At 34.3% G+C, this 24,833-nt stretch overlaps 1 protein-coding gene across 4 annotated transcripts in view; it reads left to right on the forward strand.

The window, feature by feature from the left end:
- The window catches only part of PNPT1 (polyribonucleotide nucleotidyltransferase 1), a 42,619-nt gene extending 21,688 nt beyond the window's left edge, over positions 1-20,931 (forward strand). For all 4 annotated transcript variants that reach the window (XM_081069169.1, XM_081069170.1, XM_081069172.1 and 1 more), the window contains 15 exons: positions 548-618; positions 2,353-2,389; positions 4,963-5,029; positions 5,130-5,219; positions 6,221-6,274; positions 12,038-12,144; positions 12,614-12,685; positions 12,776-12,839; positions 13,248-13,331; positions 13,664-13,747; positions 15,488-15,594; positions 15,678-15,733; positions 16,757-16,835; positions 18,562-18,609; positions 19,769-20,931. In XM_081069169.1, coding sequence (XP_080925295.1) covers positions 548-618; positions 2,353-2,389; positions 4,963-5,029; positions 5,130-5,219; positions 6,221-6,274; positions 12,038-12,144; positions 12,614-12,685; positions 12,776-12,839; positions 13,248-13,331; positions 13,664-13,747; positions 15,488-15,594; positions 15,678-15,733; positions 16,757-16,835; positions 18,562-18,609; positions 19,769-19,927 — 1,179 coding nt within the window. In that variant the 3' untranslated portion in view covers positions 19,928-20,931. The remainder of the gene's footprint in view (positions 1-547; positions 619-2,352; positions 2,390-4,962; positions 5,030-5,129; positions 5,220-6,220; positions 6,275-12,037; positions 12,145-12,613; positions 12,686-12,775; positions 12,840-13,247; positions 13,332-13,663; positions 13,748-15,487; positions 15,595-15,677; positions 15,734-16,756; positions 16,836-18,561; positions 18,610-19,768) is intronic.
- Positions 20,932-24,833: the final 3,902 nt, after the last annotated feature.

The following is a 24,833-nucleotide window of genomic DNA, read 5'->3' on the forward strand; positions in this document are numbered from 1 at the left end:
TTGAGAGGACGCGCTCCAACCAACTGAGACATCCGGGAGCTCAGTGGTAGCTCAGCTCAAGGTGCCGTGTTCAATCTTAGTTACAGGGGGCACTGCCCACCATCCCTTGCGGGACTCGAAGAATTGAACTGGCAACTTGGTGGTTGAGAGCCCACTGGCCCATTTGGGAATCGAACTGGCAGCCTTCGGAGTTAGGAGCACGGAGCTCCAACTACCTGGGCCACCAGGCTGGCCCAGATTTTTTAAAACAGGAAGTTTTATTGGCTTAAACTTTATTGAGGCTTCCTTTATGGTCAGGTTTTGTCACTATTCCTTCCTCTTCCTGTCCTCCTCTTTTAGCATTCCTACTACAGTGCTTTACATATGTAGTCTATGTGATGATATACCTTTGGATTGTTAGATGATTATTATATTAAATACCATGACAAGCTTTGTATTTATTATACTTACCCTACTTCTTTAAGAGCTAATTGGGTTCTTCAAATATTTTTAGTTTTCGTTTTGTTGTTAGTAATCTAAAGCCTGGGGAATTCTGTTTCTTCTTTAGGTGCTTTGTACTGTTACTTTTGATTCATTAGAATCCAGTATTAAGTCGGACCGAATTATAACAGCTATAAAGTAAGTTATTTTTTTTGCTTATGATGTTCCACTATATAATTAAAACTCATGTGGTATATTATTATTCATTATTACTTTTAAAAACCTATACCTCTGTACTTTTTTCTGTTGTCAAGGGAATATTGTCTTCTAACTCATTGATTAGAACAAATATTGGTGAAGAATTCTTTACTATGGGTGCATTTAGTTTATACTCTGTTTCTAGAACCATTCCTCAGGACAGATTTCGTAGGTGGTCTTGAATGGATAGGTTTTTCTATTATAAAGAAGACAGCAAATAAATAAGCAGGAGTCCAGTTACTAAAAATAACCTGAAAGATGTTAGTAAATGAAAAAAACCTTGTCTAATCCTAAGACACGTTTGAATTTGTGTTCAGAAATACTTGGCTCTCATTCTCTGTTCTTAAAAAGTTAGCAGTAAAATCACTTTGCTCAATTTTATATGATAAGAATCTATATTACAGTCCCCACCAGCATTACTGCATCAGTGTCCTAGGACTCACAGCCCACGGCTTTCTGTCCTCAGTGCCCTACAAGGTTGCGTCCCTTTCTCTCATTAAGAGTCTTGGAAGACCACAGGACTCTGCCTCTCTCTCTTCTACTGGCCAACTGATGAGGATGAATCCCAGTATCTTCAAGATAGCATCACCAGTTGTTTTTCATGTATCTAATAAAATTGACAATGCAACTGTTTGTAATGTTCCTTGTAATCATAATTCTTTGGCAGGGGTGGGGGGTGGGGTGGGGGAGGGCTGCACTCTTATACTTTGTATTTTAAATTTCCATGGGTGCCAAATCTTGGCTACCCTGCCCCTTTTTCACTTTGACTCATTTCTAGGAGGCAACACAGCTTCATAAGAGCACTGGGCTTGGCCAGGGTACCTCTTTATATTCTAGTCTTAGGTCTGTAACCTATGTAAGCAAGGGGGCACATATCATTCAGCCATGCTGGCCTTTGGTTTCTTCATCTTATAAAATGCAGGTACTGGGATGATGATCCCTATATTGCTCTTTAGCCCCCCAAATCATAGGATTCCTTTAGTGCTATGAAGAAGTCTGGTTTTTAGATTTCTTTTCCCAAGGCTGTATTTTATGGTTATGCAGATTTAGCCTTATCCCAGGACTTTGTAAATCCTCTGCAGAGTTGCCTTTTGTAATCTCACTGAAAGGGGACACTATTTGTGCTAAGATCTTGTGTGTGCCTGTCAGTTAAAGATAAATCTGGTTTCCGACTTCCAGGAATTGTTTTTCCTCATCCTTATTTTTCCCCATTGTAGATACAGTCACAACAGCTCTCTTTTCAAACCCTGAAAAGATCTTTGCCTATCAGATCTTCTGATTGCTCTCAGCTACATCATGTCAGTTACTGATCTTCATTTCACATGTTGACTGGGAGTAAGATTGTAACTCTGAGATTTAACTAATGTGTTTATAACATTTAGGATTCTTTCAGCTAGTTAGTGATGCTTAAAAATATGTATCATCTTATATTCAAATCTGGATATTTAATTGCTTGTATTTAAAGCAAAATTGTCTTTCGAAATCTGTGAGAATTCATTGATAAGCCCCAGAAAAAGTACCATTTCTAATTTTCATCCTTCTAATTCTCGTTTTCAGATCACCTCTCTTTGATACCCAATTGTTTTTAAAATCCCCTTAGTTCCTTTTTATATTGTTTGTTGAAATAAATTTGTATCTGTATGATGTTTATAATAATATGCTTTTTGTTTGTAGTGGGATAAAAGATAAAAATTTCATGCTGCACTATGAGGTAACGTGAATTTTTTTCCCTATATTTTATTATGAAAAATTTCCAGGATACAGCAAAGTTGAAAGAACTTTACAGTGAATACCTGTACGCCCACTACCTAGGTTCTACCACTAATATTTTACTGTGCTAGTTTTATATATCTGTTCAAGTGGATTTGGGGGCTGTTATTTTATTGCATACAGAAGAAATTTAGAGATAAGTAGTAGCTTTCCAATCAACAACTTCCTGTTCTGAGTCATATATAAATGTATACATACATTAAAGAATAGTAGACAATGTTGTTTTAGTCAAGAAAGAGTTGTACACCTGAACTAATGTAACCAATATAATATTATATACTAACTATACTCATATAAAAATATTTTTTAATTAAAAAAAAACTTTCAAATTTACCTAAAGAGGAACTTAAGACCACTAGGTTTAGGCATGACCTAACGTAACACTTTCCATCACTCTATAGTTCTCTCCCTACTTTTTGATTACGTTTTTCCAGCACTTTCCGCTGATGCTATATGCTCAATTACATTTATTTTATACATTGTGTTTTTATCATGGCTCATCGAATTTGTCATCCTCACGAGAATGAAAATTCTAAAATATCAGGGACCTTGTGTTATATTTTCTGTGTTACATTTTCTTGTGTCATCTAGAATGGTGCTTGTCACACCTGGTAACAAGTAAATATTTGTGGAACAAATGGAAAAAAAAAAGTTGTACTTATTCACATGTGTCAAACAAAAGTGGGGCTTTTTAAATACCACAAGTGGTAAATCACCTTCTCCCTTTTAGTTCATCTATATGTTCATATTTTATGCACTTGATTATTAGTGAAAGAACTAAGGTATTTAATATGAAATTACTTTATATGAAATTAATATATATAATTGAGTTTCTGATTGACTTTATTCACAACTAATAGTAAAGGACCAGACATGACATATAAATTTTAGTATTTACAGTATAAATGCTGGGAGGTTAAAGTAGCAAGACACTTCACCTTTGAGTGACTGTTGTTGGGGGCCCAGAATCCCAACATCTCAATTTTGGTAAACCTGCTATAATTAATAGAGAACATTTTATGTAATGTATGTTAAAGAGTATCCATAAACCTGGTGATTCTCACAGTTCTTGAGTCCTTATAAATATCCTATTCTGGATTTACCCAGAGGATACAGAAGGATATCCTTTGTCATGAGCTAAAGAGTACTGGCAATCTTTTCTAAAAGGGCAGCTGTGAAAAATGCAGCTCTAGCTGATAATGGGAAAACAGGTGGGGGGAGGAGGCAGAAGGATGTGGGATGTGTTTGTTGTAACATCTCATTTTTAAAAGCCTTTTTATTGTAAAATAAAACACAGATACTTAAAACCATATAAAATAAAGAATGGCCTCATGAGTTTTTATAAGGCCCATGTAACCACCACCTAAATTATAAAATAGAATGTTGCCAGTCACCCCAGAAGCCACTCCATGTCTTTCATCCCAGTCTCAACACCCTTCTTCCCCTAAAAGTAACTACTCTCCTAAGGTTTATATTCACTTTCTTGTGTTTCTAGTATATATCCCTAGATACTGTATTTAGTCCTGTCCTATTTTTAAAATTTGATATTTCTTTAAGTCTCTTTTAATCCATAGATTTCTCCTCCATTACCTTATTTTCTTTATAATCTATCTGGTGAAGCCCCAGAGCCATTTGAACTGTAGAGCTCCCTGCAGCGTGGGTGGTGCTGTCTCACACTTAGGATGCAGTGCACTACATTCCTCTGCCCTTCTGTCTGCTGAAAACTGACAGCTGGATCCAGATTTACGTCCCATTACTCCTCCCGAAAACATGTTGTTAAAAAAACTGGAATTCCAGATTTTTATGGGAAATTTCCCAATTTTTTAAATGATCACAACCAATTCCTAGCCCTTTGAGACAATATATTGTAGTCAAATAAGTTTGTAACCTCTGGCTAAAGTTTATAAAACCCTTATTGGAAAAGATCTCTGCTTCCTCAATGTGTATTTTTAAAAAATTATATATACTTACTACAAAAATTTATCCTGTTATTAATAATTTAAACATTATAAACATTTATGATGTAAATCCCCATAACCATCTGCTTCCCACCCTGATTCATATACACACTAGAAATATCTACTTTTAGCAAGTTGGTATATGTTTTAGATGTCCAGACATTTTCTGTGTGTACTGGGGATGCCAAAAAATGTATACAAGTGGACACTTTGGTCAATGTTACTCAAGCAGTAGTTCGCCATAATCAGAAGTGTCTGAAAGCTGATGGTAACCACTTTGAGCATTTCTTGTAATTGCAGAAGTCAAACATAATGTGTATTCATATTTTGTTATCAGTATATATTGAGTATTACAATTTTAATAGTTTTTTCCTTTGTTAAAACGTGTATACATTTTTTTGTCACCCTCCGTATATATGAATATACTATTTCTTTTTTTAACAGTAATGGATTCTATGGTTTTGTTTTATTATTTGTTTTATTATTTTGGTAATATATCTTGGCTATCTTTTCATGTCAGTTGTATATGTGGGGGTTTTTTGTTTTGTTTTTTAAGTTTCCTCCTTATGCAACAAATGAAACTGGCAAAGTCACTGGTGTAAACAGAAGAGAACTTGGGCACGGTGAGTACAAATCTATAAACTTACATGATTTTTTTATTATTTTCTTAACGGTATTCTTATAGAGACATTAGTACATTTTTTGCTTATTATTCTAATTTAGGTGCTCTTGCCGAGAAAGCTTTGTATCCTGTTATTCCCAAAGATTTTCCTTTCACTATAAGAGTCACATCTGAAGTCCTGGAGTCAAATGGTATGGTATTGAAATACATTTTTCCTATTCAAAAATACTAGACTCCCTGTTATATTCTTTTCATAAGTAATGTTACATTGCTTATTACTACTGTACCCAAACCCATTACAAGAGAAAAATGTGTTTAATCATATACTTGTCTGAATCTTTGTTCTTAGCTAATTTGAGGTTTTGAAACAATATAAAACAATATTTCTCTTTATATATCTGTTATAATAGATCTAGTTTGGGTTGTTTCTTTATTTTTACCAACAAACCATAGAGCAAGGCCATCTAGGAAACAGGAAAGCCAAAATAGAATGATCCATTAGGCAGGGAACACCAGTCATATTTCACAGATATAAGTAGACACCATAGAGAGTGGCTGTGTTAAAAGGTCAAACTGAAATAAAAAGATCAGTCCACGAGTCAAGGCGAGGTTTGGCCATTAAAGGCAGAAAGGGTACAGAGTTCTCAAAGATGGAGCAAACACAGATAAGATGGTCATAGGTATTTAAACAAATAAACAAACAAACAAAAGTAAGTTCAAAATTTAAACTAGAGACTTTCTGTTCTTTACTGGGTGTGACTAGGCTATGGCTTATGGCCCAGTGTGAGAGCCAAAGCCCGGTATCTTTAACTGCCTTCTAATTAAGCAGCAAAAGAGGCATGCTGGTTCTTCTGGGAGAGATTCTTAGAATCAGAATCTCTGGCACTGCTATCCAGTAGAACTCTCTGATAATGGAGCTTCTCAATCTGTGTGCTGTCCATTGAGGAACTGAATTTATTTCAATTAACTTGAATTTAGTAGCCTCATATGGCTAATGGCTATCATATTGGACTATGCAGCTGTATAGTTCATGGTTTGGGAGAGCTTGCCTTCATTGCTTTATAAAAAGAAGGAAAGAATATTGAATTTCATATAATTGAATATTTCTAAGGAAATAACCAATACTAACAATTTTGTATATTTTAAAAAAATCAGTATATTATAAAGCAGGTACTTTTCTTCCTTTCTATAGGATCATCTTCTATGGCATCTGCATGTTGTGGAAGCTTAGCGTTAATGGATGCAGGTAAAAGAATTATGTTTCAATATTTCTAATGCTTCAATAGTATAAAATATAAGATTTCTTTAAAATTGGATATTAGTAAGACTTGGAGAAGTCAGATTACAGATTACCAAACCAGGCCAGAAGCAAGACAGTTATAAAGTACAATTTCAGCTCTACAGATATCTGCTGGAATTCCTAGTTTTGGTTAAAAGCAGTACACTGAAATTATTTACTTGCCCTGGTGACCCAGTGAGCTTTCTTACCTTCCAAAACATGGAAAGTCGTGCATTAATTCCATTCACAAAGGAAGTTTGGATTAGCAAGCCGAAGTACCGGTATAAGGACCGATAAGGAACAGTAACCATGTAATCTTCCAGTTGATTTATACAAGCCATGAGAAGCACAGTATCACTCATAGAAGTGTACACAGAAGACTGCAAGTGGTTCAGTATAATCTCTGCATGTGAAACACCAAAAGGGAAAGAGTCAGCATGCCAAGAGGCATTTAATGAAAACAATTATTGCCAAATAGTCACCAATGATGCTATTGAAGAAAAAAGAGAAAAGGAATTTAAAGACACTCAAGAGGCCACACAAGGAATTCCCTATAAATTTACACATTTACAATACAGGTATAAAAGGTAGAAGGACAACATAACTAAGGACGAAATAAAATAATGGTGTGACTATACTATAATATCACCTAGGAAGATTAAAACTTTAGCCAAAGCAAAAAAAAAAAAAAAAAAAGCTAAAGACAATTAAAGGTACTTCTCTAGTTGTGGTCAGTGGAAGGGAAACATAATCTAATATTTAAGGTAACTACTAAAATACTATTCCTATTTTTACCTTCATGCATTCATTCAACAAATCTTTACTGTGTACCACTTGTGTACCAAGCACTGATCTAAGCTCTTGGAACACAAAACAAAGTCCCTGTGCTCGTGGAGCTTGCATTTATCAGTTTTCCAATCTCAGATTAGAAAACATAGAACAGGGTAAAGAAGTTGTGGTATATATACAATATGGAATACTATTCAGCAGTAAGAAAAGATGAAATAGGACCATTTGTGACAACATGGTGGATCTTGAGATTATAATACTAAGCAAAATAAGTCAGACTGAAAAAGCAGAGAACCATATGATTTCAGTCATATAAACAAAAAACAACAAAAGAACAAGACAAACAAATGAGAAACAAAAACTCATAGACACAGACAATAGTCTAGTGGTTATCACATTGTAAGGGGGAAGAGGGTTAGTAGATGAGGGTAAAGGGGATCAAATACATAGTGATGGAAGGAGAACTGACTCTGAGTGGTGAATCACACACAATGTGATTTATAGATGATATAATACAGAATTATACACCTGAAATCTATGTAACTTTACTAACAATTGTCACCCTAATAAACTTTAATTAAAAAAAAAAAGAAAACACAGAACAAATTCTGAGAAAGATCAGCTGAAAGGAGATCATAGGAGAGTCTTTAGGTATTTTTAAATAAATTCAGATCTTTTGCTCTAGACAAAAACCCATCCTAAGTAATGGCAAGAACTTCAGGTTGAGATAACGGAAATATTTGAGAAATCAAAGAGCCTAGTTAGTATTCCACGGACACAAAAAGTTCTCTTAAGATAAGAAAGGTATTTTCTTTAAAATATAACCCAGTGAACCTGAAAGTGACTAAAAAGAATGGTTTATAAATATTTCGTAAGGGACAAGCGCTGTGGAGAGAAGGAACCAGATTTTTTGTTTTCAAAAATATTACTAGGTTTGGAGTGAGGAGGGAGGGTACTGTTTATGCAATGTATCTAGAGTTCAGCCTTGGCAGTTTATGATCTTTGTATAAATGATGCAGAAATTGAGACTGGATGATAGATAGGTGCACCTTTCATAACTGGTTGAAGGATGAGCAAAGGGGATTGGATAGTCTTATCAGTAGGTAGAAGAGGGGTCTCAAGTGGAATACTTCGGGATAGTTCATCCTAATCCTGTCCTTTTCAAGGTTTTTGTTACTGAGTTGACTGAAAACAACAGGCCTGCCGATAAAAGGATACTGATAAAAGGAAGGGATAATTGATAGGTATTTTTGACCTCTGAAAAATATCCTAACAGAATTTAAAAAAAATATGGAGCCAAATATAAAAAAATTAAATTTGACAAGAATGAATGTTCAAGTCCTGTGGGTAGCGCCAACAAAGGGTATGCAATTCAATTCAAATACGACTTATTGCCATACCCTGCGTCAGTCACTGTCCTATGCTCCAGTGATACAAATGGTACCCATTTTTAAAAAGTTTTTACAGGTGCAAAAACAACAAAGATACCAACAGATCAAAGAAATCAAATACATACAAGGTACAAACATGTACAATATGGGTAAAGAACTAGGATGCAGGTAATTGACATTATAGACACAGCTAAATTTCATCTGGTTTTAAAGGTTGAATAAGTTGTTGACCAGGCATATTAGGAGCAGGGCCTGTATTTTATGTGAAAGAAACAGCATGTGCAAAGTTATGAAGCAGTGTAGCGTGTTTCTGAAATATATTGGAAAGAAGTGATGAAGTAATAAATTGAGACCAGATTTTAAAGGTCTTGTTGTACTAAGGAGTTGGAACTTAAAGCCAGTATTTCCCAACTCAGTTTTCCATAGGATGTTATTGTATACTATGAAAAAAATTATTCTGAAGTAGGGTTCAGCAGTTTTATTTAATATGGGTTGAACAGACCTTAATATGCTATAATAGGAGCTGAGAAGAGAGACTAAAATCTGGGAAACCAGACAGGGAGACTAGTTGGCAGGGCAAGAACTGATTTTAGCTAAAACAGTAACAATAGATATTTCAATATTTAGCGAAAGGAGAACGTTTTAAAAACTTTAGAGAACAAACTAATCAGATCTTTGTGACCTGATGTGATGTAGTAGGAAATGAGGAAAACAAGTGTTGATTTTGGCATGAGTGTCTACTAAGTTGCTTTCTACCAAGATAGTAAATGCAGGAGAAAAAAGGATTTATTGGGGTGATGAAATTTTGGAAAAAAGTATTTTTATATGTATATAAACATGTATATATGCATATGTATATATATATAAGTATATATATATATATATATATATATATTTTTTTTTTTTTTTAAGGTGCTTTGGGGACATGTAGCTGGAGATATCCAATACACACATGGCTATACATTGTCAGGGCTCAGTAAAGAGAATTAGGCAGGAGAGATAGATTTTTTAAGTCATCGCTATTGTAGGTGATAGTTAAAACAATGTGCATAAGTGAGATGCTTGGAGACTATGAAATGAGATCGCTACAACATTCCAGTATACCATAAGATCCAAGTAATCAAAATTTAAACTTTTAAAAGATGAAATATGGAAGATTTATTGAAATCTTGAAGAGGAAATACCTTTCTAAGCAAAATCTAGGAACCATGATTGCATATAACTTTCAAAATTCTGTACAGGAAAAAATAAAACAAAGTCAACAGACTGGAAAATTATATTTCATATATTTCTTTATTATAATCTACATTTATATTTAATAAAGATCTACTGTCCATATTGAAAGAGCTCTTGTGAATTACTAAGGAGACTAACAACGTTGAAGGAAAATGATTGAAGGCCATGAACAGGCAGTTCACAGAAAGGAAAACAAATGGTTTGCAAACATGGGGAAAAAGTTCAACCCCACTCAAAAACAGAAATCAAATTAAAAATAATAAGCTACCACTTTTACCCTTTAGATGGGCAAAGGCCAAAAGATTTGACAAGAATTAACAACAGTGTAAAATAGCAGGTACCCTCATATACTACTGGTAAAAGGATAAAATGCTACACTCTTTGGAAGGCAGTTTGACAGTATAGCAAATGTAAATCCACACGCCCTTTGACTCAGTAATCCCACTTCTATTGTGTGGCTTATAAACATATAAGAGGAGTACTATGCAGCCATTCAAGAGGAGGTAGTGCTTTGTGTGGTGTTAGTGTCAATATCCAAGATGTTATTAAGTGAAAACAGCAAGATGCAAAAGAGTGAATGCATGTAGTAGGCTCCATGAGTAAAGAAAATTAAAAATTACACTTACATTTATACTTGCACATATAAATTTTATGGGAGAATACACGAAAACCTAATGGTAGCTGTCATGGTAAGGTGGACTGAGGGGTTCAGGCTGGAAGAATTTAGCAAATACAGTTACTTAAAAAAAAGAAGAAGGAGAAAGAAAAAAAAGAAGGCACCAAAAGCAAAAAGGCAAAGAAACTGATTAAGAATTTAGTTTGCTATTATGAAAGGTTTTTGCTGAGAACAATAAATACCTGTTAGAATTGTTTTAAGGAGCTTTTATTATACAAGGTGTGATCAAACTACGGTGAATGTTTAAATTTTAAAAAATATATTACAGTGAAAGACACATTGCCATTAATCCCCCTCAAAATACTCCCCCTCAAACACACGTATCCTATCTGAAGCAGTTCTGGAAGTCGTCTTTCATGAGTGTGTTTAGTTGTACAGTCGTGGCTGCCTCGATGTCCTTAATCGATTCAAAACATTTACCTTTTGTGGTCATTTTGACTTTGGGGAAGAGCCAGAAGTTGCACTATGCCAGATCCAGTGAATAAGGTGGATGAGGACACACTGTAATGTTTTTATTTGACAGCAATTGCTGTATCAGACATGATGTATGACAAGGAGCCATGTCATGATGGAGGATGAAACTGTTTGCCCATTTCTCAGGTCATTTCCTATGCACATCGTTTCTTAAACGCTCTAATAAGCCCATATAATATTCAGAGTTCATCGTAGTATTCCTGGGTACAAACTCAGCTCACCCAATTCCATCAAGGTCAAAAAACATATCACCTTGATATTAGATCTTGAATGATGTGCTTTTTTTGCATGAGGAGAACTGAGGGATTTCCATTTAGAACTCTGAACCTTGGTCTCAGGATCATAACTATAGACCCAGGTTTCATCTCCCGTAATGACATGTCATAAAAAGCTGGAATCTGAAGCAGCACAATTGTGCAACTCCAACAAAACTGACAAATGCTATTGTTTTTGTTCGACAGTCAAAATGTGTGAAACAAGTTTCACATTCACTCGCCTCACGTTCAAATCTGTCATTAAAATGCTTTGAGTGGAACCATAATGATGTTCATCGCCTCAGAAATTTCCCCAAGTCAATGGCCTGTTTGATTGAATCATTTCATTTATTCTTTGAACATTCTCTTGGGTTTTTGATGTTGAAGGACTCCCCTATCTCATCTTCAGTCCATTTATAACTATTACGAAATCCCTCGAACCACGTGTGAATTGTCACTGCAGCATCACCATAAACTAATTTTAACATTTCGTGTTTCTTTAGCACTTTTTTGCAGTTTGAAACATCATTTCATGTTAATGCACTGTTTGTGATCCATGAGTTACGACACACTTTAAAACACACCTTCTCTCAACCATAGCTCACATCTGACTGACTGCACTGAGCAAGCTGAAACTTGTCACACACTGTACTAAGCTTCCCCTATTGAAAATCCTGCCTTTCTGTCGGATGGCATTCGGCAGCATCATTCACCGTATTTTTTAATCACACCTCATATGTTTAAGAAGAAATGAGGTAGTCAGATAACATATTAAGACCTTTCCAACTTAGTTTTGGTGATTGTCAATTTAGAACACCATCTGCTTACATTAAAATAAATGTCAACAAAATAATGAATATGTGTTAAGCTGATGTACACATCATACACAAGTTCTTTTTCTCAATTATAGGGGTTCCAATTTCATCTGCTGTCGCAGGAGTAGCAATAGGATTGGTCACCAAAAACAATCCTGACAAGGATGAAATAGAAGATTATCGTTTGCTGACAGATATTCTGGCAAGTATATTCACATTTTCAAATATTCAGTGGTGAAGGTTTTATACACAACACACACACACACACACACACGTTACAAGCATCCTATGCTACGACTCAAGAAATATAGGTCATTGTTCTTACTTTCTTCCTCAGCATAGTTGCCTTGGATTTTATAAGACGTGAGTTAAAAATATATATTACAGTGTAAGTATCCATAAATATAGTTCACTTCAGGATGATAGTAAATTAATCTTTATGCATTTAAGGGGGAAAACACGATCTGAAAATAGTGATTTTCTGGTGAAATATCTGTACTTACAAAAAGTCACCAATTGGAAGCAGTTGTTAATGTAGAATATATTTCTTTGTGTGTAGTGTTAGAGGACATGGTTACTTTGAAAGCTATTTTTTAAAATTCCTCTGCAATGACAATGGGTGAATTTTGTTTTTATTTAAAACTACATCATAACTTCTTAAATTCCTTAAGGGTATTGAAGATTACAATGGTGACATGGATTTCAAACTAGCCGGCACTAATAAGGGAATAACTGCATTACAGGTATTTTTAAACCTATTTTGTTTCACTTTTGTAATATGTAATATTATCATGAATCAATACTTATATAATTTTTTGACTTTTCCTTATTAGGCTGATATTAAATTACCTGGAATTCCATTAAAAATTGTAATGGAGGCCATTCAACAAGCCTCAGGTAAGCCAAGCTCATGTCCCTCATTCTCCTTTCATCGTCTAGTTTGTTAATAGAGCTATAATTTCCATTAGGCTTATTATAAAAGACAGGCTTTTTAAAAGTAGTGCTTTAGAGAATGAAATTTCATGTAACAACCTAGATCAAGAAATATTAAGTTATTAGGCACATGACTAACCACCAAAGTGGGAAGAGACCAATGAAAATTCAATTTTTACAAGTTAAGTAACTCTCTAAGATAGGATTTATAGAAAAGGAAATAGAAGTAGAAATGTCAAGGTAATTGGGGTGTGAGGAGCTTCGATTATTAAGCTAAAGAGTTTGGATTTTATGCCATAAAAACTAAGAATACTGCTATATCTGATCACATTTATTTTATGTAATTATAATTTTTATGTTAATCTCTTCTAGTGGCAAAGAAGGAGATATTACAGATTATGAACAAAACTATTTCAAAACCTCGAGCATCTAGAAAAGAAAGCGGACCTGTTGTAGGTAATACATTAAAATTATTACTGATTTCATAAGATAAACATTAATATATGAAAGTATATTACTATTTTTAAATGTTTTTTTAACTCCATACATAAAAGTAAACTATTTTAAATACTTTTACAGTTTAAATACATTAAATTTGGGGGGCTATTCTTGACGTTAGAACTTTCAGTAGTTATTGTCAGGTGAAATACTTTTTCTGTTTCATACTAAAATATTTATTTTACATGTATCTAGGCCAAAATTTAAAAAAATCTTAAGTGACCAGGACATGTTTTACATTCATATATGTATTTGAATTATTTATGTTGTTAACCTGTACTACATTTCAGAAACTGTTCAGGTTCCATTATCAAAACGAGCAAAATTTGTTGGACCAGGTGGATATCATTTAAAAAAACTTCAGGCTGAAACAGGTAAGAGATGTATGAAGGCTGGGTTTTTTATTTCATGCTAACCCATGTAAGTTTGCCATTTCATCTCTATTGTATTGCTCCAAAAATATGTTTGATAAGTAAGAGAAAGACCAAGAAAAAAGGATATAACACTGACATATCTTTGCCGTAAATTTTCTGTATGCCTAATTATAAATTAGCAAATTATCATCCTTAACTATATTCAAGAAGGATAACCTAGAATTTCTCAGTTTTTTTGCAACAATTTAAAATCAAACGTTTAGTTTTTCACTTTAGAGGAATTTTACTTTAATTTTCTCTTACAATTAACTTCTGCTATTTTTCACGTAGTCTTAGACTCTTATTTAAAGAGTATGTGTAGAAATCATATGCTTCGATTCATTTTTTTCTGGAAGCAATCTTTGGGTTGCCAGATTTAAGGTTACTGAAGGAGAGTGAGAAGCAGTCTCTTTAACTAGTTAAGATTGAGAAACTGATGGTTTTGTCCTTTATCCACGTGTTGCAACTCTAAAGGGTAAGAGGGAGAAAGAAGAAAAGGTGAGGAAAGGGTTCTACCGTGTCTCCCCGAAAATAAGACCTACCCGGACAATCAGCTCTAATGTGTCTTTTGGAGAAAAAATTAATATAAGACCCGGTATATTATATTATATTATATTATATTATATTATATTATATTTATTATATTTATTATATTTATTATATTTATTATATTTATTATATTTATTATATAATTATATTATATAAGACCCAGTCTTATATTATAGTAAAATAAGACTGGATTGTAGGGACAGAGTCCTAGAGAGCAGATTCCAGGCTCTCGGCCTCACATGGAAGGTGCTGGCTCGGTTATTAGATGGCCATCTGCTGTGGCTGGGTGGCCATCAGCTGTTACCGGTTAGCCATCAGCCACTAATATAATTGCCGTGGCTAGGCTAGGGCGTTGGTTGGTTGGTAGGTAGGCAGAGAAGCAGACAGCAGATTGCGGATTGTGTGGCTCCTGCTTCCTGTGTCTCCAACCCAGCCGCCAGCGAGAATATAGTGGTATGACTCCCCTATCTATGGCTCCATTGGTGTTCCTTTTTGACCTCACCATATCCTGTGTTCTTGTGCGGGGAGCGGGACCAGAGACCCCGCATGACATGGATCTTATATAAGGTCCGGTCTTATAGTAAAATAAGACTGGGTCTTATATTAATTTTTGCTCCAAAAGACGCATTAGAGCTGATTGTCCGGCTAGGTCTTATTTTCGGGGACACACGGTAATTATGAGTTTCTACTCATAATTATGAGTTTCTACTCATAATTAAGAGAGCAAAACCACACCCTCCAAAATTAGAATTTATATGCTTTTTATTCCACCAGGTTATGGGCTGCAAGAAAGAGGGGACATTGGCTAACACAATGTTGAATACATAGCAGGTGTGCAATCTGTTTGTCAGTGAATGAATCCCTTCATTCCTAAAGCATTGATTAAACACAACACAACCCTGCTCCAGCTACTTCCAGTTTGCTCCCCTCCTCTCACATCTAATTTTAAGACCGCGTTTCCCCAAAAATAACACCTAACTGGAAAATAAGCCCTAACATGATTTTTCAGGATAACATCCCCTGAACATAAGCCCCAATGCATATTTTGGAGCAAAAATTAATATAAAACCCGGTCTTATTTTTGGGGAAACATGGTAGTCTCCACTGGAATGAGCAAGTTAACTTTAATACGTTAAATTATCTTTTTAAAAGGTGTAACAATTACTCAGGTGGATGAAGAAACGTTTTCTATATTTGCACCAACACCCAGTGCTATGCATGAGGCTAGAGACTTCATTACCGAAATCTGCAAAGATGACGTAAGTATAATCTCATAATAGTTACTTTTTTCTACTTCTCGTTGCTGTTTTCTTATGATTTATGGCTTATTTTGCACTTACAGCAAGAACAGCAATTAGAATTTGGAGCAGTATATACCGCCACAATAACGGAAATCAGGTAATATCAATATGCTGTCCTGTTCTTTTAATAAGATTTATATTACAAGTCTGTTAACTTCATATTTTTTCTTTTTTTACTTCGAAATTATATGTTTATATTATACATCAATTGCCATATAATCATTAATTATTTTTAAGGTATAATTTTATTTTGTACATCACTTTGTAGATTTTCAATAATTATATAATTATAATCTATGATTACAATTATCTTAATAGATTCTTCTAACTGAATTGTTTAACCAAATTTCCCACCATTTTAATTTTCCCACTAAATAGTTAACAGACCCAAAATAGACTTAGCAATATTGCCTTTTCTTTCTTTCTGCTTTTTCTTTTTTTGGTAGTTTCTTGTTGGTTTCTTTTAAAGATAGTACTATTTAATGCCTAAGTAGTACATTTTTTTAAAATGCCAGTTTCAACCTCAAAGCATTTTTTTTTTACCAGATAAAAAGATTAGATTTTCAGGATCAGAAAAATCCCCTTTTTAAAGAAAAAAAGAAATCAGATGTAGCATGAATGTTCAGAACAATTTGAAATGAATAATAAAAGGCAATGGGATAATTTAATATCACAGGTGAAAACTAAGAAATGAATGGTTTATTTTAGAGAAAATAAGAAAATTTGTTAAATAAGTATCCCAGTTTATCTAATCCCCTTCCATCAGTCACTACATAATAAGTTGATGATAATTCTACACTATTTTAAAATATTTAATGTCATTTTCAAATTTTTTGGAAAATATGAAAAGAAATACAGAAGAATACATGTTCTAAGAGCTTTCACTGCACATTTTTCTTTTATCTTTTCTGTCGTTTGATTCACAAGTGTTTAAATATAAAGTATATTTTCAATTGAAAAAAGTATCCTTTTTATAGATAATCATAATTTTTTTAGTTATAAAAATATGTACTGGAGGCGTTTGTTTTCTTTGTTCAGTAAAAACATATCACCATTCATTTGATTATCAGTAGATACACAGATTCTTAATGTTTTAACCAGGCTTATTGCCTTTTTATAGAGACATTGGAGTAATGGTTAAACTATATCCAAATATGACTGCAGTACTACTTCATAACTCACAACTTGATCAACGAAAGGTAAAAAAAAATAAATGACTGATACGATTATTTTTAAAATTGCCTTAAAAGAACCATAGTGAAATTTTCTAGGTTGATAAGAATTGTATACCAGCCTCATATAGAAAACCAAAAATGACAGAGGTGCTGCTGACAAAAAGTTTTATGTTGTTTAACACAGATATTTGTTTCTCCTTCCATGGTGGAATAAAAATACTCTTGAATGTTTTGAGGTAGAATAACATTTTAACACATAGCAGTTACTAAAAATACCTAGCTGTAAAGCAACCCATTTTTCTTGACCAAACCAATCATGGCAAGATAATTCTCAGGTTGTTTTTCAATTTATTTAATCTTTGTTATAGTTTATATATTTGGAAGACAGACTATGAAAACATTCAAGAAAACTATGGCGCGGGGGCAGAAGAATGTCTGTTTTACCACATATTAAAATAAGTATAAAAGAGAATAAAACAATGTATTACTGGCCCCAAAATAGAAATCCATGCAACAGAGACCAGAAATAAACCCAGTTATATACATGGAACTGTAATACATGCTAAACATTGTATTTTTAGTGAGTGAAGTATCAAAGATTATTCAATAAATCATATTAGTACAGCTGATTATCATAAAGCAGGATCTCTACTCTTTTTATACCAAAGTCCAATGTGGATCAAGGAGGTAAATCTTAAAAAAAAAAAAAATTTAAGGTGGTGAAAGAAGAAAAATAAAATTTGGGACTGGGTAAATATTTCTCAACATGATATCAAATCCAAAAATGTAAATAGACAAAATTTGACCTCATAATTTTTAAAATTATATGGGAACATTACAATAAAGTTGAAAGACAAACAGCAAGTTAGGGAAAAAATGCTTATAACATATGGCAGAGACTTCATATACAAAGAAAGATAACTATCAATAGGAAAATGAGCAAAGAACATGGACAAACCGTTTTTTAGTTTTAAATTAAGCCTACCAAGATATTCAATATCTACAGCAATTTTTTTTAAATGCAAATAAAACAAAGCTACCATTTTTCAACTTTCAGATAGTTGAAAATTCCCAATGTGGTAAGAATGTGGAGAATAAATGGACATTCTCATATATTATTGATAGGAATGTAAATTGTGACAAACTTTTTGGGAAGTATTTGATAAATGTATATGAGTACTTTGGACCTAGGAGTTCCACGTGTAGAGGATAGAGTAGATGAATACATAATCATTGCAACACTGCAGTTTATTTTTCTTCAACTTTTTATTTTGGAAAATATGGGTGTTCACCATATACCTTTCACCTATATTTGCCAATTATTAACATTTGCAACACCGGAATTTAAAACAAATTAAATGACCATTTTTAGGAGATTGGTTATACAAATTATGTCATTTGAATGCTCAAGTGTAATATTCCATTTAATGGTGTGAAAAGATGTCCTCAACCTATTATTGGATGAAACAAGCTCAGCAAGATCCAGTTTTACAAATGCATACACACACACTAAGTAGGGAGACATTTGAAGAGATATTCATTGGATTGTTAGCAATAGTTTATCTACAACTAGAGGGTTTTGAATGATTTTTATTATCATCTGAATACTTCTGTATTATTTTAAATGTTTATAATTAAGACTTTATAATCAGAAAAACCAATAAAGCTATTATCCATTTGGGGGGGGAAATGTATACTACCATAGCTATTAATTATGCATGACAACTAATAGGTTAACATTTTCTTTCAGATTAAACATCCCACTGCCCTAGGATTAGAAGTTGGCCAAGAAATTCAGGTACTTGTATTCAAGCTCTTAGCCTTAGAGCTGTAAATTGTACTTGAAGTTTCAATTATTTGTTTCAAAAAGTAAGCTGAAAGAATCAAATCAGCATCTGTGATTTGTATTATTTATATAGTGTGTTTCTTTTGTAATCTTAGGGTTGCTTAAACAGATTCATTAAGGGTTTAAGACACAATTCTTTTCCTCAAGGAGTTTACAGTTAGAACTGTAATCTGATCCTTTAGAGCTTTTAGAAATACTTGAGCAGGTCAGTGATGGCTATGCAGTCAGTGATTTGGAGACAGGACATGAGAGTCCTGATACATGTAACTGTTGAAGGCCTTGAATGTCATATTTGAGGAGTTGAGACTTTAATTGCGTCTATTTGGCTTGAAGCTAAAGTTTTTTGAGTTTGATGAAAGCTGTGTTGTTTAGTTCTAGAATTCTTATAACAAATTTGACATTTTTTATAGTCCCTTATGGGTGGATAAAAGAACTTACTGCTGACCTGGGTTTTTTGGAAACACCACATTCTGTCCAGTTATGTCTAATACCCATGACCTGAATAACTAAGGCTTTTAATTTCTTCCTAAACTGTAGTCCCATTGTTCAAATAACCTCTAGGGAGAGATGAGAACTAAGACATAATATCTCTGTATGAGGTGATTTGTTTGTTTGTTTGTTTGTTTGTTTACATCAGAAGAGACTTAAAAACTGTTCCATTTCCCCCTAACTTTCATTATCTAAGGTGAAGCTAAATAACCTCCAGTGTGAAATAGTCCCTTTGAGCAGAAGCCTGAGTGACCTACGCATAATCCCGTAGTTTGTAGCACAGTTAGGCTCAGAAAACCCTTGTCTAGAATCATTCACGATGGCTTTGACTGTTCTTCTGGTATAGGGACGTGGCCTGGAGAGAATAAGAAGGCACAGATGAGTCTAACAGATTATAATTAGGCAACTAAATGCCCCTATCTCTTTTTCTTTTTTATAATCACTGCTTAACCAAATTAGATTTATTAGCATATACCTTCACTTAGCATTGAACTATGCTTTCATGAACAAGTAAAAACATTAATGATTGCCTTATTTGGAGCACGTAAATTTAAATATCTTTTAATTTGGATGTCAATCAATGTACGATAACTTTAGAAGTACATTTGTTTCTTTAACATAGGTGAAATACTTTGGACGTGATCCAGCTGATGGAAGAATGAGGCTTTCTCGCAAAGTGCTCCAGTCTCCAGCTACAACTGTTGTCAAAACTCTGAATGATAAAAGCAGTATTGTAATGGGAGAATCTGTTTCACAGTCATCATCTAATTCTTCCCGGTGATATATATTTTTTAAAGACAATTCTAGAATGATATCTATAGAGCAAAATTTCAGTAGTATCTTCTAATGTATAGATTTATATGTACTATAAATATAAAATGTTCATTTTACTTGTCATTTTTTTATTTCAAGAGTTACCTATATTCTCTCATTCTTATTATAAATCAAATATTTATTAAAAGTAAACCATTTATACATCTTAGGAAAGATTATTACCCTTTTTTCCTATAATTCTGACTTGCCATAGTCAAAACCAGTGCCTATTTCTTTAGTACAGTTACCAGATAAGTAAGGAGTTGAGGCCGCTAATTTGATCTGTTTTTAGTGATATACTGCCTTTCAAATTGGTCACAAAACCATAACATAGTGAAGTAAATATAATAAGATCCTAAATAGAATGAGGTAGTATGTTTTTTTCAAATTTAGAAAATATTAAGAATATGTAGGAAAGTGATTTACTAATCATCAGTCATATTTTGATTATGTATAGATAGTCTTGGTATATGGGATAGAGGAATCATGATTTTCATTTAATAAATATTATATTAAACAGTCATATAGAGGTTGTTGATATAATTGTTCGTCATAGATGTAAGGTCCCATCATTTATCATATTATAATTCTACAAAGTAAATGGCTCATAGAAGTCATAACTTAGAATATGCAACTTTTATAAATCTGGTAATTTTTGTAAATTCAGGACTCAGGGATAACTAGTTCATAAAATATTAAAAATTTAGCCGGCCAAAGATTTTTAAAATGTGTGTATTTAAGTTAGTAAACATTGGTTATATCTATAGTGTGTAAAGTAACATGTTAGACAATGTTGATATAATTTCTGAAATATTGAAGACTAGTTGAAAAATGAAAGATTCAATTTAAAGTGTTTTGTACATTTGATTGTTCTATTTTTACAATAGAGACAAAAATTTGTATTCTCTTTGCGTTGTTTAAGACATAATCCTTAATGATAGAATTTCAAAATTATAATTTATGTTTTTCTTAAGTTTTCTATTTTCTTTTTCAAAGGGACTCCCAACTGCTAATAGTATGGAAAAATGAAGCTAGTTCTTCAATTCTAGAGACCAATAGTACCACAAAGCAATACTGTTTAGGAAACTTATCCCAGACCACCAAGAGGGTCCTACTTCCACTTTAACCAAGAGCCTTCATGTCTGAACTTTTCTTCTTTTTGTCTTCCCTCAAATCTTGGTAGTTTTCCCTACTTTCTAGTAAGGGCTATTACATTCTGAAAACTCTATAGTGACTCAAATCAAATGGAATGCCCATCTGTGGTAGTTAGTGTAATATAGGTACTTATAAGGCTTTTTCCTTCATATTTTTTGTTATTGACACCTCCTGCTCATAATTTCCAGTTTTTATACAATCATTTTTCCTTCCCTTATAGAATATCTTGAATTTTTGGATCTAAGGGAGTAGAATGAATATCAGTATCTTTCTTAGTTCAATTCAGCCAATCATAGCATTCACTTATTCAGCACTTATTATGAGCCAGGCACTAGAATGTACGCAGGGGATGCATCAGTAAACAAAACATAAGTTCCAGTGCTCACATTCTAGTTGATGGAAACTGACAGTCAATAAGTATACAAAATGTCAGGTAGTGATAGAAGTTTCACAGAGAGGCCCTTATTTCCTACAGTGGAAAAACAGACTTGGGAGTTGACAGTTACAGAGATCTAAAGATACTTGAATGCTTAGCCTAGGAAGTCAGCTATGCAGTTATTAGGGTCTTGGTTGGGAAAGCCTGAAGTTTTGAAACATGGGATGGGTACCCCTGAGGATTCGGGCTCTGTAGACACTCTGGATCCTCAGGACTTGCACAAGTGGCTCATACCTCCTTGTAAGAGGTAATATTTTCCCCCCCGACCCCCACCCCTTGCAGAAAGACCTCTCCCATAGGTGTTCCCATTTCTGATAGGGTTCTTTAAAGAAAAAGAACTGGGTAAGGAGATAGAATGATAAAGAAAAGGTACTATTTTAGATAAAATAACACAGAAGGCCCCTCTGCGTAGGTAACACTTGAGCAGAGACCTGAATGAAGTGGAAGATGTGCAGCTATTTGGGAAAGAATTCAAGACAAAGGGACTAACAACTTCATTTTCACTTGGTATTAAAAGTTTAGAATATAAAGCAGCCTTTTCATTTTATAAACCAATTTCATAGTCTTTTACTCCTTAATCTTGTGCCAATTCTTCACTAGAATTAGAAAGCAAATTTTATTAAAGAATATGAGACGAGGAGATGGCCAGTGCAAGGTGATATTTTTGAAGCATTTAATCAGGCAGAATTATGTTTGGTGACTTGCAAGAAGGTAGACACCTAGATTATGTGAAAATTTAACAGGCTTATACAAAATTCCAGGCTCGTAAGAGTTGAGACTAGGGACGTAGGCAGTAAAAAATGGAAAAGAGAATGTAACGGTATCAAGGAATAGAAACCAAACTAAGTTAAGCTAAAGCAAAGGGGGAAATTTTTCACTGGGCCATGAATTTATTTCAACAGAAGACAAGTCACACTCCCAGTAGACTAGAACCAGGACTGGCAAATCATCAGGAACAAAGGTAGGTCCCCCTCTACCTGCCTGTGAAGTCTCATGGCCTCTCATTTGTACTTCTTCTCACACAACAGATTACTAAATGAATTTAAATAATAAACCAGCATGTAGTTCTAAGAGCCAGAGGAGAACACCTGGGATTGGATTTTTTGGGTGCTTGATCAAGGGGTCTGGAGATTAAGACTGGATAATCAAGATCTCACTGACTTGGACACCTTTGGGGTAGATGCTTTAACCCTGGCCAGGACCTAAAGGGACTGAAAAAATCCCTGCTGGGTTGCTCTTTGAAGCCTGGAAAAAGAGAGAAAAGTAGAAATGAGCTAACAGCAGCTTTTGACTACTGGAGAAGACAGCTATTTATTTTGGCACACCTGTTGGCAACTAATTGTTTTGTAACAATTTAAAGTGATTTTTAGATGGTTATCTGCAGATGTTTTTGTTTTTCTCCTCCACTTAGCTTTTAACTGTTACAAGGCCTCAACTTCTCATTATCCCTCTGTAAGGCAGTAGTACAACTTATTTAGCCAGCTCTTCTATCCTTATAGGCATTGTTTCCCCCTGTATCTTTAGTTGTACAGGCAATAGCATTCCCCTATTGTGGGATGTTTTCCTAGGTCACCACTGGTGAAATTGGTCAAGTGGCCACCCTGTGCTAGGCACTTAGTATACTGTGACCCAAACCCCATTTTACTGCCTGATTTCTTGCACCACTCCCTCTACCACCTATGTCAGTTTTCCTCAGAGAAGCAGATGCCAAGAAGAGATTAGATGCATAAGGTACTGATTGGGCAAACTGTCTGTGAAGGATAAAATAGGCAGATTCAGGAATTGGCAGGGAAAGCCTGCAGACCACAGTGCAAGTTTGGCCTCTAACAGGAGGGAGGTAAGGAAATATGGGGTGGAAAGAACTTCAGTCTACAGTGTAGTTCTAAGAAAGTCTCATCTAGGCTGGTAAGTTCCCTAAGCCAAAGTCGTCCATTGGAGGACACAATGGGACAAGTTTAGTATTCCCGCTGTGCTCAGTCACTGGCTGGGAGCAGCTCCAGGTATTTATGGCTTCAGTACAAATGCAATGGTGGATCCAAAGGAGATGGCAGGTGTCAGCCAACTACATTCCTCAGAGTAGGTTGTTGAAGGAGATCTGAGTGGTGCACTCATATGGCCTCTACACCAACCAAATATCAAAACAAATTATAAGACTATAGCAATTGAAACTGTCACACTAGAGTTGACCAAATAAAACAAGAAAACAGAGTAGCGAATTCATACTCAATCCAGACGTGTGTGTGTGTGTGAATGTAGTAAAGAATAGTTTTTTTAAAAAAAAGTATTTTAAAATAGTACTTCAAATTATTTCATCTGTAAACGGTGTTGACAATTGACTCTCCATTTGGAGGAAAAAATTTAAATTAGCAACCTTACTTCATGTATACAGAAAATCCCAAGTGGATTAGAGAACTGAAAATTTGAAAACTATAAAAACATGTTAGAATACCTTGGTTAAACATGGAAAACTAACCATACATAAGTATCCCGTCTCTCTGAAAATTATTTTTTAAAAAGTATAGCATTCACAGGGCAAACAAAAGACAATAGCAGACAAGATTTTAACAAACGTCAGTTACGTGACAAGCAGGTGGAAGGGCAGTAGTGAATTTAGCAGAGCAGAGGAAGTTACAACCTAAATGATGTAATTTGATCTCAGTTAAACTGACAGAGTAGTTATTAAATTACCTGCTAGGAGAATGTCACATTAAGTACTAAACTTCTAAAGGAAACTTCACTCTTTCAATAATTACTGAGCACTTGCTATGTTCCACACCCTATGCTAGGCATTGGAGATACAATGGTTAGAAAAAACAGTTCCCTGGATTCATGGAAATTTTTCGTCTAGATATGGAGACAATCAGAAATCATTCAAATAAATATAAAGCTATGAGTATGACAAATGCTACAATGGAGGGGTGCATGGTGCTCTGAGTGTGTGTAATAGGAAGATAAAATGGATAGATATTCTCTGGTTGTCTTCCAAACATCTATTTTACCTTTATCACATGGTATAACATCTATGGAATTGGAGTGGGATGAACCCCACCCCCACCTCCAATGGGGCCCTGTTGCCTCAGCCAATCAATGCTTGACATTCCCTAGATGAGAAAACTCTAGGTTCAGGAGTGGGCATGTGACCTAAGTTGGTCTAATCACAGTGCAACTGGTGATATGTCAAGACACTTTATGTGCTCCCCTACAGGCAGGCCATGGGAGGAACAGAGATCATGGTAGCTAGGAAGATGGTGCTATTGGAAATGAAGGGAATCATATGCATCAA

Source organism: Rhinolophus hipposideros (genome assembly GCF_964194185.1).
Source record: "Rhinolophus hipposideros genome assembly, chromosome: 12".
NCBI lineage: Eukaryota > Metazoa > Chordata > Mammalia > Chiroptera > Rhinolophidae > Rhinolophus > Rhinolophus hipposideros.